We start from the raw sequence: 17,251 nt of genomic DNA, 5'->3' as shown, positions 1-17,251 counted from the left end.
ACCTTTTATTGATTTACGGTATTTTCTATTTTGAGATCTTTTGTGTTTAGAACAATATGTACTAATTTTTAAATTATCAAATTGAATTTTTGTTCAATAAAAATCTTTCAAATGCGACTGTAGCTTTTTCCCCCAAAACTTTGTCTTGAAAATAAGGGTGAGCCTTATATTCCGAAAAATACGGTAATCAATTAATGAGCCCGTCGATTAATTCATTAAGATACTTCACTAATTGCCCAGCTTTAATGATGATAGTGATCATTTTTATCAGCTCATGATGTCATATATATATACAAAATAACAAGTGTTTATCTCTCAACAAGAAAACAAACATTCATCATAGAGGTGCAAATAGTGCTACAGATGCCTTTTAAGTACATAAAGGTGCTAACACAACAACCTCATATTCCTGATATTTCTCTCTGCCAAATACTAAATTCTTCTATTAAAAAGAACAAAAACGTATACCCCATTTTTTATTTGTTCATGCATGTTGTTATTTAAAATGTATTATGTTTAATTTTTTTTATAAATCCAGTTGATTCAACTCATATAAAGAACACGCTCAAGGGACTACTAATAATGAAATATCAGGTTATCAGAATCTCAAACAGCTATGTTTTATCTAGTCACTAGGTACATCAGAAAATAGGTTATCAAAACTTTAAAGACAACACAAGTATCACGTGTTTTACGATACACCAGTATAAGTAACAAGATGAAATTGCTGTAACACTTTTTGGGATGCAATATTTTACCCTGTGTTTCCAACACTACTATCTTGCCTAAAGCCACCTTTAAATGAAGTATCGTTTCGTTAGAAACTCATCATTTAAACTGTTATACACTTATGTTTGCCCTACCCTACCAGATTTTGTTAGCAAAAAGTAAAAAGAGCAGTGTTTACTTCTGTAATATTCAATCTATGTCATAGTATAAAATAATACATATTTACGGGTTAGTTGTTTTGTGTCATGTGTTGTCGAAGTCTCTTGAGAAAATTAGGAAAATACAGATGTTGAGTGTATTAAAACGATTTTGGAACATTACCACGTGGTTACAGTCCATGCCGTTACGTCCGGTCATTCTTTATCTGACGACTGTATATTTTAACAATAGCTCTGCAACGTAATTTCCACTGCAAAAGGCTCCGTCGTAAGACTGTCACGTCCAAAGCGTACCCTTCCTCCCGTTTGATTTCCATGAGCTACCTAGTGTACGAGGGCGATGATTTACCAGGGCCGTTTCCACAGTCCTATCGCATAGAAAGCCATAGGTGCAGAGTCCAGCGACTTGATCAGTATGTCTTCGTACAGAGAAGCTTGAATACCAATTTCATTCTCCATCTGTTTCAGGTTCAGCAGATATGTCTTGGAAACATTTTGTGTAAACTTAATTTGTGTCGTTTTTCCAGATGGGGATCCTTATTGATTATGTTACATACTGTTGCCTGGGGCACGTGGACGACTTTTGCCCCTGATCTCCTGAGTTCGTGGATTCTCACCTGTTAGAAGAGCCGCACTTTGCATATCACGTCTGGGATAAGACATGTTGCAGGTTTCTTTGTGAATAGTCCTGGTGCCAGAAGTTGATCCATATTTCTTTGTTTTTGAATGCTATTATGTAAAAGGGATTTCCTTGTTTTGGAAATTCTAGATCTGAACAGATCTTTATTATCATGTGTATGAATATTTTGAATCCAAATGGGCTGTTAATTACCCTTCTCAAAAGCGAACAATTTTTGGTTCCATCATATTACTTATGAAATGCAAAACAATGTCAAAATGTAGTTCTGGTGCATGTCGTTCCACCGTGACTTCAAATCAGTTGTGGTTGCACGTGACTTGTTACTTAAAATCTTAATTTAAAAAGCCATACAAAGTTGCTACTTGAATACAACATAAAATTATAATTTCAAACATGGATAAAACTTTCAGAGGTCAATTGCTTTTTTAAACTGCTAAAAACCACATATACTGTAAACATTTTGAATATGGCTGTGGATTATGTAATTGTTAAATTCTTCATTCATAACAGGATTGATTGATTGATTGTTTCATATATTTGTGCAAAGCTACACAAGGGCTAGCTGCACTAACCGTCCCAAACTCTGAGATAATAGACTAGAGAGAAGGCAGGTAGTGAACAGAATCAATCGCCAACTCTTAGGCTACTCTAATTGAATAGTGAGATTTGACCGTCTCTCTTATAACGCACCTCGGGCCCTAAAGTAAGGTGCGCGATTTCTTTTGCGGAAACGAATCGCGAACCACAAACTCTCTGATTCACATCAAGCAGGCTAACCATTAGGTCACGCTCGGCCCTCATTACAGGAGACAATTTTTGAACGTACAGGAAGTATTTTTCCTTAAAAAAAATAAAATAAAATCTGTGGTTTGTAAAAATTACAGAAAATAAATAGGATCATTTAATTTTATTCGCATTTTTAATTAAATGTTTTCTTACGATCATCATGAGAAATTTTATCACATACTGTTAAACAAAATATTCGTGATGGGCACAGCACAGACAACCAAACGTGTAGCTTTGGGCTTAACAACAAAACAAACAAATAGTAATTGTTACAGATTAATTCTAAAAAGTTAGTGTTGTTCAAAACACAGGTGTAGTTTGTACGGTGAAAAGGTATCTACACATAACGTATTTAGAATAGCACTTCAATTTTACCAAAGTGGCATCAGCTTCCTGTTCCTGTGTAGAAAGCAAAACTGAGCGATGCTGACTGAAAAATAAGACTGCGAACTGTTCCATATAAGTTGCAATAAAGATGCTTGAAGACAACAAACCGTCTGACGTCGCACTGGTAACTACAGCTATGATCTTCAAACATACGTGCTGCCGCCTAAACGTTTTGAACACAACTAACGTGTAATCGAGCTCCTTTCTTCACTTTTGAACGCGCTTTGTTTTGCTGGATGATTCGTGACAAATAAGTAGGAAGGAGAAAATATACAGGCATTTATCCTTTCCGGGTCTTTGTTATACCTACATACATCTTATCTGATTTATTATTGAATTTCGGGCAAATGTACTGGAGGACTATCTTGATTAGCTGTCCCTAATTTTGAAGTGGTAGGCTAGAGAGTAGGCAATTAGTCAACTCTTTAATAATGAACAGTGGGACTGACCATAACTTATAACGACCTTACAGCTAAAAGAGGGAGCATTTTCGATGATGGCTTTTGATCCCACGGTCCGTAGCTTGCGAGTCAAGAGATCTAATCACCAGGCCTGTCTTCGAGAATATAACTCCACGAATAAACGTCGGGTAAAACACACTCATCGGGTTTCTTAATTTCTGACACATATTTATTACTAGGTTTGGTATTATAATAAATTTATACTGACGTGCAGGACACGGCTCCTGGTCATATCAATACTGTCGATCGCATTTCTTATTTTGTAAGTAATCAACTTTCTTTATCATACGTACGCGATTTTTTAGTATAATGAATATTTCTACACTTATATTTCTGTATCTAACGTTTTTAAAGCTCAATCAAATAAAGTAAGGTAACCATACTGAGTTTTTTCTGTTGTCTATTTGCTACTACTTGTAGTTTGTAAAGTGTCAAATGTTATGTTTAAAAGACGATGATAAACTGTAAACAAGTTAAAATATAATTGTTTTAGAATTAATTATAAGCGTATATTTCAATAGTTTGAATGTATATTATATCAAAGAGAAATATTTAGAATTAAATTGTAATATTTTTCGGTATCATCAGACAGACGGTAAAATAACTGTTTAAAAAACACAACCAATAAACTTGTAAGCAAATATTGCATTGTTCCTATGCTGAACAGTAATATAATAGTACAGAAAAAAGGTTTTCTGCGTCACTGAGCACACTTTTGTTGCAAATGAAAAGGTAATATCTTTGTTGTGAAAAATAACATATATTCGACTGACTGACTGAACAAATACGTCAGAATTAAAAATCGAATTACTTACCTCCCGAGTATGGTTAAGGCTTCTGTCATTTTTGATTACTAACGCATGATAGTACACAGTCCGGGCTGACTTAACCAGCAAGTTTTTATTGGTCCGTGCAACTAGATACTAGTAATCTCATTCTAGGAAATTAGAATAAGATAATTAAGTTTCATGGTTTCTGTGACATTCTTCAATTCTTACATCTAATATCAGTGGATTCATCTCCACTGAATTCTGTTTGTTAGATTTTGACTACTTGTTAAATTCTATACTGTTGCTAGTTGGAAGTACAATCGCCAGACATAATTTACTAGGCACGATAAAACAATAACAGCGAAATAAATATTGAGATCAAACTAAAAACATCTCGTCTGTACAATCATATATAAAACTTACTTTGAATATTTATAAAAAAAAAGTGTCTACAAAACTTATGTTCGCTTCTCTCACAACAATTTCACGTCGATATTGCAATTTTGGTATAATGATTAAAACGCATGTCTGTATATAATATGCTAATCAAAATGTGTTGCTACGGTTTCCTTAACAGCAATGTGTAATGTTAATATTTTATTGTTTCCTATATTAACACAGAAAGCTTAGTTTGGCTTCACTCGGAGTTCTATTTATTTTGAATACACCACTAAAGGTACGAAAAATTTGTGAATTTTTCGTTGATTTTCGTCAACCCTGGTATCTGAGGTAGCCAAAATATTTACATAACTTTTAACTATTTCTTCATCCCTTGTCCATACGATTTAATAAATCCCAGTAGTAAATATTCAATAGACAAAAACCAGATTTAAAAGTCTGTCTTTAATATATTGATAAAAAAACAAGTCCTACAATATACGAATATGTAAATATATATCTATAAATACGATATATATATACATGTAAAATACTAATGACAGTAATTGAAATAAATTTCAATTAAAAAATTTCATTAGCTTTAAAAATATATAGTATTTTGACTTTCATACACTTCTCAATAAACAATCTTGATATGTGTCTTCCAGGTGGTTTATTTTGAACTTTTTTTGCTAGGCGAAGCTCTAATTTCATTCAGATTTAATACCAATATAAGACAATTCATATTCACACAGTTCTCAGCATATAATTCCATACAGTCCATCCACTGTATACGAAAACTGGTAACAGTATTTACACAAAGAAAGAATATTTCCAAAGACATTAACACAAAAATAACTGGAATTAGTATTTCTGCTCTGCTAATCATTAGAGATCTGGTATAGAAAATTTGAAGTACTGTTATCTACACCTGCATTAGTTACAAAACCATTGTTTTACCTCTAGAATATGATGGGATAACTTTTTGTGCAGAAAAGGAATAATATTATAAAAATACTCTATTCTAAAACACTCAGAAAAATATATTCTTAAAAGACAACAGTAGCTACAGAAGTATAAATAAATATGAATATTTTTAAACTACTGAACACACATTGATATAAAATACATTCTGAAAAGAAACTAAAATGCAATGTTTTCTCCATACATGAGACTAACTAATATAAACTGCCCTACACATCTGTTATACTGTTGTTGATCAATATACTAAGTGGTCATACTTAAGTATAGGTATTACAGTTAGGATTTAAAACTTCTGGTTCTTCGCAGATCACACAACCATAAGGTACACGTTTTCTTTTAATGAAAACATATCATATTTCATATAAATTGTACATAGACCCAGTCAAACATATGTTTTAAGGAATCAAAGATATATAACAATTGAGTCAATTTTTATGCTTAATTTTTTACCACCATATATGTTATAGGTATAAAGAACAAGAAACAGAAGTCTAAACATCATAATATATCATCCTGAAACCATACAAGTCGTTCTTTGTTGATGAGGGTACAAAAATTATAACTTTGTGATATGCAATTTTTTTACCACTGAATTCCTATCTGATGGTGCTAAAAACTGACAAAGATAGAGGTATGTTTGGTTAGTATTAATGTTTTAGTGGCACTCAAACATAATAACTGTATAGTGGTGTTAACATTCATGTTGAGCCCATACTGCCGGTCTCCAAAATATTATTTTCCAAATTTGAGATGCAAAGATAAAAACTAGTAACAACATGTGGGAAAAAATATTACAAATTTGTAAAATAAACGTTTATAACACTGTAATTTTTTTTGTATAACCCTTTACTGTAATTCATTCAAAATATTTAAAGCAATAATAAAAAAACAACTAGTAACAGTTGTGTATGTGGTAAAGTTAAAAATGTATCCGCAAATGGATTTTCAGTAACCTTAAATTTGTATTCACACAAATATATACAGTAAAGAAATATTATAGTGAAAAAAAAACACACACACATATACAGTAAAAAAAATATTATATTGAAAATTGGGGGAAAAAAAATCCCACATTTGTTTTTCATTCCTTATCATACAGACTTACTAACATAATTTTGCTTGGATTGTTGTATTTTTTATTAACATGAATGCTAATTTTCCCACAAAATACATTAATGTATTTCAAATTTTACATTTGTGAAAATTTCTGCATTTGTAACCTACACACAAGTCAATTAAAGTGAGGTAAATGACATGCACATGTATAATATAAATGTATAAGTATATATATATATTATATTTTATATTCAATAAACACATTAATGCTTAAATTGACAGAAATGTATAACATTTATTGAAAATAAAGTTTTAAGGAAATAAAAACATAAATAAGTACACAAGTATTAAAATTGTATACTACATTAAACATTTGCGTATCAGCATCTAAATACAAATTTCATCAATGTTATTTAAACGTATGGTATAGTTTTTTATGTAGCATTTCACTTTTGAAAGAAGTACTGTAGCACTGAAGAAAAACAACAAGTGTTTAAGTTGGGACATAGCAGGTTATAAACATAAACTTGGTCCTTTGGATTTTGATAATTTGGTACTCACTTTTCTTATATTTTCTATAGACATCATATAACACACAACTCTATACAAACTGAGTCGATAATAGAAATAAATAATTCAAACAATTTGATACGGCTATAAGCAAGTCTATAAAAGTCTAAATAAATTAGCACAATTCTATTAAAAAACAAAAACTCTGTGTTCTGGAATGTTTCCCTCTTACAGGAATTACAACTTTAACAATAAAGTTTCTTGAAGAGCCAATGTCTAATGCAAAGACGTTTGACCAAAGAAATAAATGTATATGTGAAGCATATACTATGACACATCCTTGGCTGCAGTAAAAACCAGAAATTTGTCTTATCAACATAAACAGATTTGAGTAATAGCTGAGAGAAAGCTATGAAAAAGTTTGTTATCTTCACTAAAGGCAGGAAGTGAAGTTTATAGAAAGTAAATACGAAACCACTGGTGGATCTTTGATAAGTAAAACAATGAGGAGGAATACATGCAAATAAGCAGCCAAATTGTTGATGTTAACCATAACCAATGAGATAAAAGAACTACTTGTGAAACAGGCATGTATAGCTAGTTAAATCATCGTAGAAACTCATAACTCCATAAAGGCTAGTCATTTGGAGTTCTGCTTTAAATTCAGTTACAAATAACTAGCCTTTATGGCTTCTCATTATATAATGGTAATTTTGTGCTCGGGTCTGTTTGGACTCCAAGTGTTCCACAATGTAACTTTTCAAAGGTGAGCTAATGTGGGTTAAAAATGAAATGGAAGTCCTTAGTGCTAAATTACAATAATTTAAAAAAGTTTTTGAAAAACAAAACAGGTCTAGTCCAACTACAGAAGTGTTTTGGTAAAGACATTTTAAACTCTTAGCAACCAGAAAAAGAGCATTAAAATAAGACAAATTTTCTATCCACAACATATGTGTACATATTAGAGCTTAGCAATTAATCGAACTTGCTAACTGTTTAATAATCAGGTTCATTAGTTGATAACATTGAACTGAGTATTCTCACAAGAAGACTTGGAATAATTGAAAATAGTAATAATTAGAAACAGTAATTTTGATTAGATAATTTATTTGTATACCTTATACTACTAGTCAATTAAGTTGAACAACCTTAAATTAATCATAAAATAATAATGAGCAACCACAATGATAACAGTTTGATTACTTGGGTAGTTGGAATAATCAAAGACATTAGGAAACAGAAACTCTTAATGTTTATTAGTTGATTACTATAATATATTTTAGCATTGTGGTGAGTTTTAGTTATTATTAACCTTTGCCCAAGTGTCATTTGTAATTTTATTTTCATAACATTAATTAATTTCATCATAATTTGAATTAATCAATAATTAAATGACACTAATTGATTATATCAATTAATGGAGTTAATCATCCAGCTCTAATACATGAACAATATGTAAACATATCCTAATTCTCCTACTGGAGGTATAAAATGCTGCCAAGTAGTAATTATAACTGGGACCAAACAAGAGTAAAAAAGAAAGCTGTACAAGAGTGATTACAACCAGGAATAATTAGTGTCCAGAAGGAAGTATGCACAAATGCAATAATAGTTAGACATAAAATTAAAAGAATTGTTTATGCGCTAATCTTCAGGGTTCCTGCTAAAGAGGTTTAATATATTAAAAATATAATAATGAAAAAAACAGCTGTATAAACATATCTACCTGACAGCAGTAGTGTATACAATCTACAAACATTTCTTGAGTCAGATATTGATAGTGAAATGATTAAATAGTTTGTTAAAATTGAAGGAGAATAGATTAAAAAGTTCTCTATCCATCCATATGAAATGTCAGAATGGGTTATACATATTATCATTGTTTTAGCACTGAAATACTTCAGCTTACACGGAAGAAAATAATAAAGAAGGCACTTTTGTTCTCCATGTCTTTTAGATGAAATTTCACTGAATGAAATTTTATAGATCATCTTACACTTAAAAAATCTGGAGAATACAAAAGAAAGAATATCAAACAAACTGTAATTTTCATGGACAATAAACAAGTTTAATATTAGATTAGAATAACACAATTTTATCACATTATTATTTACCAGCCCTACACATTTCATACAAGAAGTATGTACACAAGGCATTCAGCTACACCTTTTTCTGTTGTATGCCACTAATGATCAGCAAACTTCAGGCCATCTGGGTTACACAGTACAAAACCTTGCAGCTTACAAGACATGAAATCTTATGCATCCAAGATGGCAAAGCATGAATCCTTAATGCATAGTGGGTATATTACCTCACAAAAAAAACAATGATAATTTTTATTGCAGATTTAAATATTAATATGAATTGTAGTCCAAGTTATTCATATGAAATATATGTTTTATAAAGAATGTATTAAATTATTCAACACAAAAACCATAACTTAAGCAGTAAAAGCTTATGCATTTCAGCATGTCTTAAAAACAAAAAACTGATCTTTTTTTAGCTATGGATTATCAAGTTGGCCATTAGATTGACACTACTTGTTATATAGCACTTTACAACCAATTTTTCCCAATTGTAGACACATCTATTCTAAATGTATAGCTGTTGTCATCATAATTTAAACTAGCTTTCCATCTATCCAGACCTCAACACAATGTAATTAATTGCATGATAAAATTTCAAATATATGCTAAAATAACCAGCTACATTGAGTACAAGGAATTTCAAATCTCTATATAATGCAATTAAACAAGTAAATGTACTGTGTTTAAAATTTACGAGGTAACTTTTGTTGCTTAAATTCAGTCAAAAATCTGTGTTACTGCTACCTGGGTACAAAAAGAAACACTTTTTTTAATAGGTCTTCGATTACCTGACCTTAAACAGCTAGCTGTAAAAGGCTTCTCATCTATTTTCATTAAGCACGTCTCACTTTTGACAGCCTTCAAGTTATGTAAGACAATTCTGTTTAGTGAAGAGTCACTTGAAGATTGACTTTGTAAATGTACTGGGCTATCTTGAGTCTCGCTAACGACCTCTGGAAGATGGTCAGAGTTACAAGGTGGTGAACATATCTGTATGCTGAAATATTAAAGAAGGTAATTAAAACATGGTAGCTTATAAAAAACAAGTGGAACATATATTTACAATAAGTCAGTTCAAACAATTCTTACAGAAGTCTGGAATTTAACCATTTTAAATTTTAAAAATTCTTATATTTTAGGTAAAAATCTTTACTATTCTCTTTTACAGTTTAGCATTAATTAAATTTTTTGCATCAAGTATTTAAGCACAGATGTATATCAAAATATTCTCCATCACATGAAAGGTAATGCACAACATTCATATTCTCATATATCTGTTTACAATAAGTCTGAAAAAGAATTAGTTTTTATTCAAGTAAAAACAAGTCATAAAGTGGTTTAAAAAGCTATTTGGTCTGGGGAGAAATCTGGTGCACTTATCAACACTGAAGATAACTAATAAACATGTAGCATACCTTAGTCAATATGGGGTCAGAAAGTCATTTACAGCCACAAATGAATTGTGTGAGTGTCTCGTTAGTAGGTTCTATTTAAGCAAATTATTTGAAAATAACGTGTATGCTAGTATAGAAAGCTTATGAGTACTACTAATTATCATCTAGATTTAATTTTTGAAATGTAACCAGCAAAGCATCAGTAATCCCAATCAGAAAACTGAATGAAACACAAAAGCAGTATTTTATAAAAAATATAGTCTAACATAAGACAAACATACAATTCATTATATTATCCAACTTTTGTTCTGTTATTACACTTAACAATGAAGAATTATCCTGTCAAAACTTTGTTTTGTTTCAATTAAAATCCTATTCTAAGTATTTTTGTTTTATATTGCACTATTAACATGTATTTTCTACAAAACAGCACATTATCTAAAGTTGCCAAATAAAATCAAAATTTTATCCAATACTGTAACAAAATACAAGTTACTAATCAAAGCACTGTTTCATTATGTATATCTACAAAACAGGTTAAATATCTCATTATGTTTTTAGCATATTCTCTATTTTCATCATTGTTTGGTAATTCAATTATTGTACATAAGATCTTGCATCAATGCCACATTTTCACATGCAATATAACCCACAGCAAACCATGTAGCAACCAGTACCACTTGAACAACAGTTGTTACTATAAATGCTTCAGTTTAGCACACACTTTACCATGTCATTAGATCATAGTATCCGTTTCATAAATATCTAGCTGTAGAATTGAAACAACAAAACAAATATATGTAATACATATAAATATATTACTCTAGTTTTTGCTAATCTGCATAAATTGCTTAATGTGCAGCAAAGTGCACAACACAAGAAATAATTCATTTTGTAGAAGCAATATCATTTTACAAGAAATGTATACTTTTTTTAACCTTTTGGATGTATAAGTACTCGTGTTTCATTTAAGTGATTTTACATTGATAAGCAGATTTCATATCAGTGATTAATGCAGAAAGTATTTCATTATTAAACTTTTTTTTCTTATATGTTGTTCACATAATTTGGGGATGTTTCATAAGATAGATTGCTTATATAGCACAGTATATTTTTTTTTATGAGCACTTGCTTTTTAACTACTAAATTTCAATTAATGACAATAGTTAATTTGTTTAAGCTACTATTGTTCTTGTAGTAGTAGCTGGCTACTTCCATGCACTGTACGTACTTGGTGTTGTTTTCAGCTCCTGGTAGACTTGAAGTACTGGCAATATTTTCTTTTTCCAATGGATCAAAAAATTTAGCTTTCTCATCAACCAGTCTCTCTATTCTATCAATTGATAGTTGGCTTTGGAGAAACAAATGTACACTCCTGTCGGAGAGAAATAGTGGTACAAGAACAAGTCTGAAAAAATGAAAAAAAAAAATTTATATTTTAAAATTCAATAATTATACAAAAAGAGAGTAACCCAAGCAAGCACAACATCTAACAGTATTTGTTATCTGTGTAACAAAGAGTATATAGCAGAGTTGTAGCTTCATCATTAGAGAACTGTCAGAAAAGTAATACATAGAGATTACTTGTATTTTATATGGATTTTGTTATTTAACTTACATGACTTTAACATAGAATAACAGAAAATGTCATTGCCATGACAAATCTATAAAAAATTAGTTTTGAAATATTGATAACCATACTGTCCAACAACACGCCAATTGCTAAAACTATGCAAATTTCATATTCTTTTATGATTATGTTCTTAGATGTTGTTTTTTTGTTTTATCCCCGACATATCTAAAATCCAATAAAATACAAATATAGTTTCAAACTTTCCACAATTACTTTGTCGAGTATATAACTTAAACTATTACTTTCTTCCTAAAAAAATAATGTCTATAAATATCCTCAAAATAGCGCTATAGATCAACTTAATTGAATGTGCACAAGGTCAGTGCATTGGACTGACCTTGTACTGGAGAAGTAACTGGATATAATTCAAAATTTACTATGCGTATCTACACGAAATGTAGCAAGCTTGTAGTAACATGTACACATCTGTTGTACACAAAAACATCATATCTGTTACAAAAGTATTTGTTCTCAAGACATGTCTATGAACTGAAGACATCAGCCTTACTCAAACCCTGACATGTCGTGGTGCAGGATGTTCATATGAAGAATAAAATTTCTTTTGTACATCATACAGTTTGCATAATCTCCAGAACCTCCAAAATGCATATCTACAGTTTTTCTCAGCATCCCTGAATATTGTGTGTCTGGTGGTGTCACTGAATCAATAATGTAGGGTAAAATTAATAGGTGGCAACAAATATTTTATACCATGTTGAATGGCATTCTGTAAAAGATCTTTGCATGTGCATTTTCATCTTAACTTATGTACAAAGGGTTAATTTATGAATTACATGACCACTGGTTATAAGAAATAGGTACAGTAAACATGTACTCAACTGTTTATTGACCTTAACTCATCTTACAAGATTCTCAGTGAACTCGTTGTTGTTGCATGTGTATACACTAACAATGTTGGTAACAGCAGCTCACAAAAATGATGAGACAGAAACCCTAGTAAATAAATGTAAGATATAAAATTCATTAAAATAAAAAAATCTTTGTTTCAGTCTGCTGAGACAGTCAGAGAATGTCTGTCTTTCAAAAATATAAAAAATTAAAGCCGTTTTCATCAGGAGTCAACGATATTTAACAAGGTATACCAATTAAAGAGCCCATCAATAAGGTTCACAATTAACCACTGTACTACCTAAATGCTATTGAGCACAAAGAATAGAATGAACCATACTTTTATTATAGAATTACTAAAAATAATCAAATAGAGAATGTTTACATAATAAAGGTGAGATGCAAAAGCATGTATCCAGGAGCTACAAGTAACATAACAGCCATTGCATGTTGTATGGTCTGTGCAGGTAAAACGTGGAATAAAGCATGTTCCAAATAATTGAAAATACACGAAGTACATCAAGAGTCACTATCTACAAGCTAAAAAAACTTTTTGATATTTCAAACATTCTTAGTCATATTTAAGTTGAATAATGCATTGAGTCTATTTTTAAATATTACGATATTCTAGCAATTACTAATAAGGCATTAGACAAATTTTAAACAAATACATGATCAGGGAGAGAGAGAGAGAAACTTTTTTTTATTTTCAGGTCTACAGAATATATGGTTGTAACATTATTCTTTGTTAGGTTTAGTCTCAGTGAGAGAAGTACAACAAAAAATCTACACAGCTACAGTTAATGTATAGACAAACACACCTACAGTTTGTAGATAAACAATAATAATTATACGTAAACAATACTGGTTGTGTATGTCACTCTGAAACTATGAAAAAGGGTATTTTTCATTTGTGCATATAAAGGGATGCTTTGGTAAGTTTCAAACTCAAATACCTATCTATACTTGTCAGTAGAAGTTTTAGTTTGTTTTCTGATGTATCATTTCAAGTATTACTAGTATTCCAGATATCACTGAGAAATTTAGAAAAAAAACATAGATTCTGTTCTATAAAGAAAATAGTTAACAAGTTTTTCTTTATTTTTGAGGTAATGCATTGTAAATGTGTAAACACAAATTGAACATTCCTAAATATTTCTTTAGGATTTCAAGTGTGACTGTGTCTATTAATGATATTTAAAAAAGAAGAAAAGAGTAAATTTCGTAAGTCATAGGATGTACTGTTTATTTAGTCATGCATTCCAAGAAAATACTTTTAAAAATATGATCACATTTAGGATGTCAGTCTTTAAAAAGATTTGGTGTGGAAAAGATAGATGAAACAAATTACACATAAATTATATCTTACATCAGTAGTCTATGGTATTGAAATTATAAATCTAAATGGTTCAATATATTATTGAAGACGACATACAAAGTGCTTCATAAAAATCCATGATGTTATCATAAAATGACTAAGAAGAAATTTAGCACATGTTGTTTAGTAGTTAATGTAAGAAAAAAAAAAGTTTTAATTTAACAGTAGGAGACTACCCAATGAAAATGGCAATTGTTAATTCAAGTTTAAGAATATCCTTTTTTACTAACAATGTATGCTATTTTCTGCTCTCATTGGAAAAATGACAAAAAAATATGGTCAGGCCACAAATTATTTTATTTTTATTTTTTTCAATTTGGAGATTTTCCAGTGATGGACCCACTGTGACTTTTATGCACTTTAAAACAAGTTATACATATACTACTTTTTGGCTAATATACATACTGTTGTAAGAATTTTTCTAAGCCTTTTCTCCTTTGCTCAATGAAACCAGGATCAAATCTGTTCACACATGGAAAAGTTTTAGGAGGTAGCTTTGGAGGTTCACTGAAATAAAGAATATTGGTATTTACACATTAATCTACAAAAAATAACAAATACAAAAGTAGATATGTTCTTTATTTTTTTTTTATGCTTCATACATGTATACTATTCATCTGACAAAGTAAAACCCTTAGAAATAACTTCATATGTTTTTAATTAATTTAATAAGTAAAACCAAATTACAAGGAGAAAAACTTAAACAGACAATCTTTTTTTTACTTTATTCATGCATTACATATAATTTCTTTAGTGGAACTTTCATTTTGTTTAACTTCTCATTACATTGTAGGAGGTGCTTTGAACTTTATTTTAATAACCTATTATCAACATGTATTCCCATATTTCTACATGATGTAACAAATTTGTTAAAACATTACTTACTTGTCACTCACTACTGACTACAGAGAGATTACCTCATACAAAAGTAAAAGACTGAATGAAAATCTTAAACTTGTAGGTGAAACTGACTTACTATTTACAAATTTTAATTGTTCAAAATAGTTAAAAGTAAATATTTTAAGTTTAAAAGAAATTAGATTGTTCCACTGAGACACTGACTATAGACTTACATCTACAATCAGTCCACTTTGCTTAAGCGAAGCAGCTACACCTACATATATATGGTTTTATATGTGTTGAAATCTGAGGATGCTTTTACTTTTTTATAAACAGAAATATTACTCTAGTATAGCTTTAGTTGTCCTTAAGTATAAACAATAATTAAGATAGCTTTTATATGCAGAAACATCTGTTAGCCAACTTCTTGCACAGATCTTAAAATATAGCGTTGATATATGGAAGCATCGGCACATGTAGATACCTAGATCTTGAAGGCCGAGTTGTTCAAAACTTGAGAATAGCATTGATAACTGGACCAATTGTTGGTTGAAATGTTGCAAAGGAAATATCTGCTGAAGCTTTTTGCCAGGCACGAATCATAGCAGAACCGTCTGGAAAATGATCTATAGGAAATAGTACAGCTTATAATATGAGTCAGATCAATGTAGGCTGGTAAGGTAATCACTGATTGGCATGTCCTTTAGCCAATCAGCAAATGTCACAGACCTACTGAAGGATGTGTAGAATGTATAGGAATTCATTTTGGTGGCAAAGGACAGGTTTATGTATTTTAATAAAGGTGGCTTCCAAAAGATAGAAAAGCAAATGGTCGACCGACCATTCGCAATAATTTCAAACCTCCTATCCGTGTAGTTGTCAACACAAGTCGGGTTCACTAGTAACTGCTGGCCAATCAATGATTCACATTTTGGTGGTAGAACTTTCGTTTTACAGGAGCGCCATGGTAAATACTTTTCTTTCACACTCTTTATTCTTATGGATGTGGGTACATGTTGTTTAATTCTATCCTGCAATCTTTGTGAAGTGCTATCTATGTACCGACATTCGCAGTGGCACGAGAATTCATAAATAACCATACTTTTCTGTGTGGTAGGTATCGCATCTTTGTGTGTTGTAGGCACGTGTGGAATAAGCACAGTAGGGGTTCACTGCAGGAAAACATTTAGTAATGGCCATTTTCAATTGTTTTTCAAATTTTGTTGAAATGTTACCAATCCATGGTAGTTTTAGGTAAACAGGACACTTGTTAGGACCAAATTTTGGGTCAGTTGAGAAGTTCGCAATTTTCCTTGAAGTAATTTGATTGATGACGTTTTCTGGATATCCATTTTCTAGTAAAATAGTTTTAATTATCTTCAATTTGAAATGTAATTTAGATTTTGAACAGATAACTAGAGCCCGATGAACTAAAGTAGCAATAAGGTTCATTTTGCAACTTTTGGGACTGAAAGAATCCCATCGTGTGTATTGCCTGTAAAGGTAGGTTTTCTGTATATACTGGTGAGAAATGAGTCATCTTTTTCAACTAAGACGTCTAGGAACGGTAAAGAATTATGTTTTTCCTTTTCGAAAGTAAATTTGAGAGCCAAGTGCAACAAATTAGGTCTTCTAAGAAACATTCACATTCCTTACATTAATAAACAAGCTGCTGATGTCGAAGGAGCACAAAAACGATTGTTTAGGGTCAAGGCTAAGGTTCTGTATGGTTGTAGCAAAAGAAAAGGAGTTTTGAATAGTTTTCTGTTAGCAGCTGTTCTATAATTTTTGAAAGCCACTTCGCCTATTCTTGTTGTGCAGAGCTAATCATAAACAAAATCAGCCAGAGTGGCCAGCATTTACTAGTGAACTCGACTTGTGCTGACAACTATACAGATAACAGGTTTAAAATGATTGCAAGTGGTCGGTCAACCTTTCATCTCTACATTTTAGAAGCCACCTTTTTTAAAACACATAAACCTGTCCTTTGCCACCAAAATGAATTCCTATACAATCTACACATCCTTCTGTAGGTCTGTGACATTTCCTGATTGGCTAAAGGACATGCCAATCAGTGATTGCCTTACCAGCCTACATTGACCTGACTCATATTATAAGCTGTACTATTTCCTATAGATCATTTTCCAGATGGTTTTGCTATGATTAGTGTCTGGACGAAAAGCTTCAGCAGGTATTTCCTTTGCAACTTCT

The 17,251-nt window shown here is 30.9% G+C and overlaps 1 protein-coding gene across 4 annotated transcripts in view; it reads right to left on the bottom strand.

Annotated features, from left to right (window-relative positions):
• Positions 1–8,250: 8,250 nt before the first annotated feature.
• Positions 8,251–17,251, bottom strand: part of LOC106478652 (vacuolar protein sorting-associated protein vps5-like) — a 27,069-nt gene continuing 18,068 nt past the window's right edge. For 3 of the 4 annotated variants that reach the window (XM_022382294.1, XM_022382295.1, XM_022382292.1), the window contains 3 exons: positions 14,606–14,707; positions 11,572–11,748; positions 8,251–9,943 (listed from right to left, as the gene is read on the bottom strand). In XM_022382294.1, coding sequence (XP_022238002.1) covers positions 9,664–9,943; positions 11,572–11,748; positions 14,606–14,707 — 559 coding nt within the window. In that variant the 3' untranslated portion in view covers positions 8,251–9,663. The remainder of the gene's footprint in view (positions 9,944–11,571; positions 11,749–14,605; positions 14,708–17,251) is intronic. The other variant, XM_022382293.1, reaches the window with a different exon arrangement.

Source organism: Limulus polyphemus, unplaced genomic scaffold (assembly GCF_000517525.1).
Source record: "Limulus polyphemus unplaced genomic scaffold, Limulus_polyphemus-2.1.2 Scaffold238, whole genome shotgun sequence".
Classification (NCBI taxonomy): Eukaryota; Metazoa; Arthropoda; class Merostomata; order Xiphosura; family Limulidae; genus Limulus; species Limulus polyphemus.
This window is presented reverse-complemented; position numbering and strand designations above follow the sequence as displayed.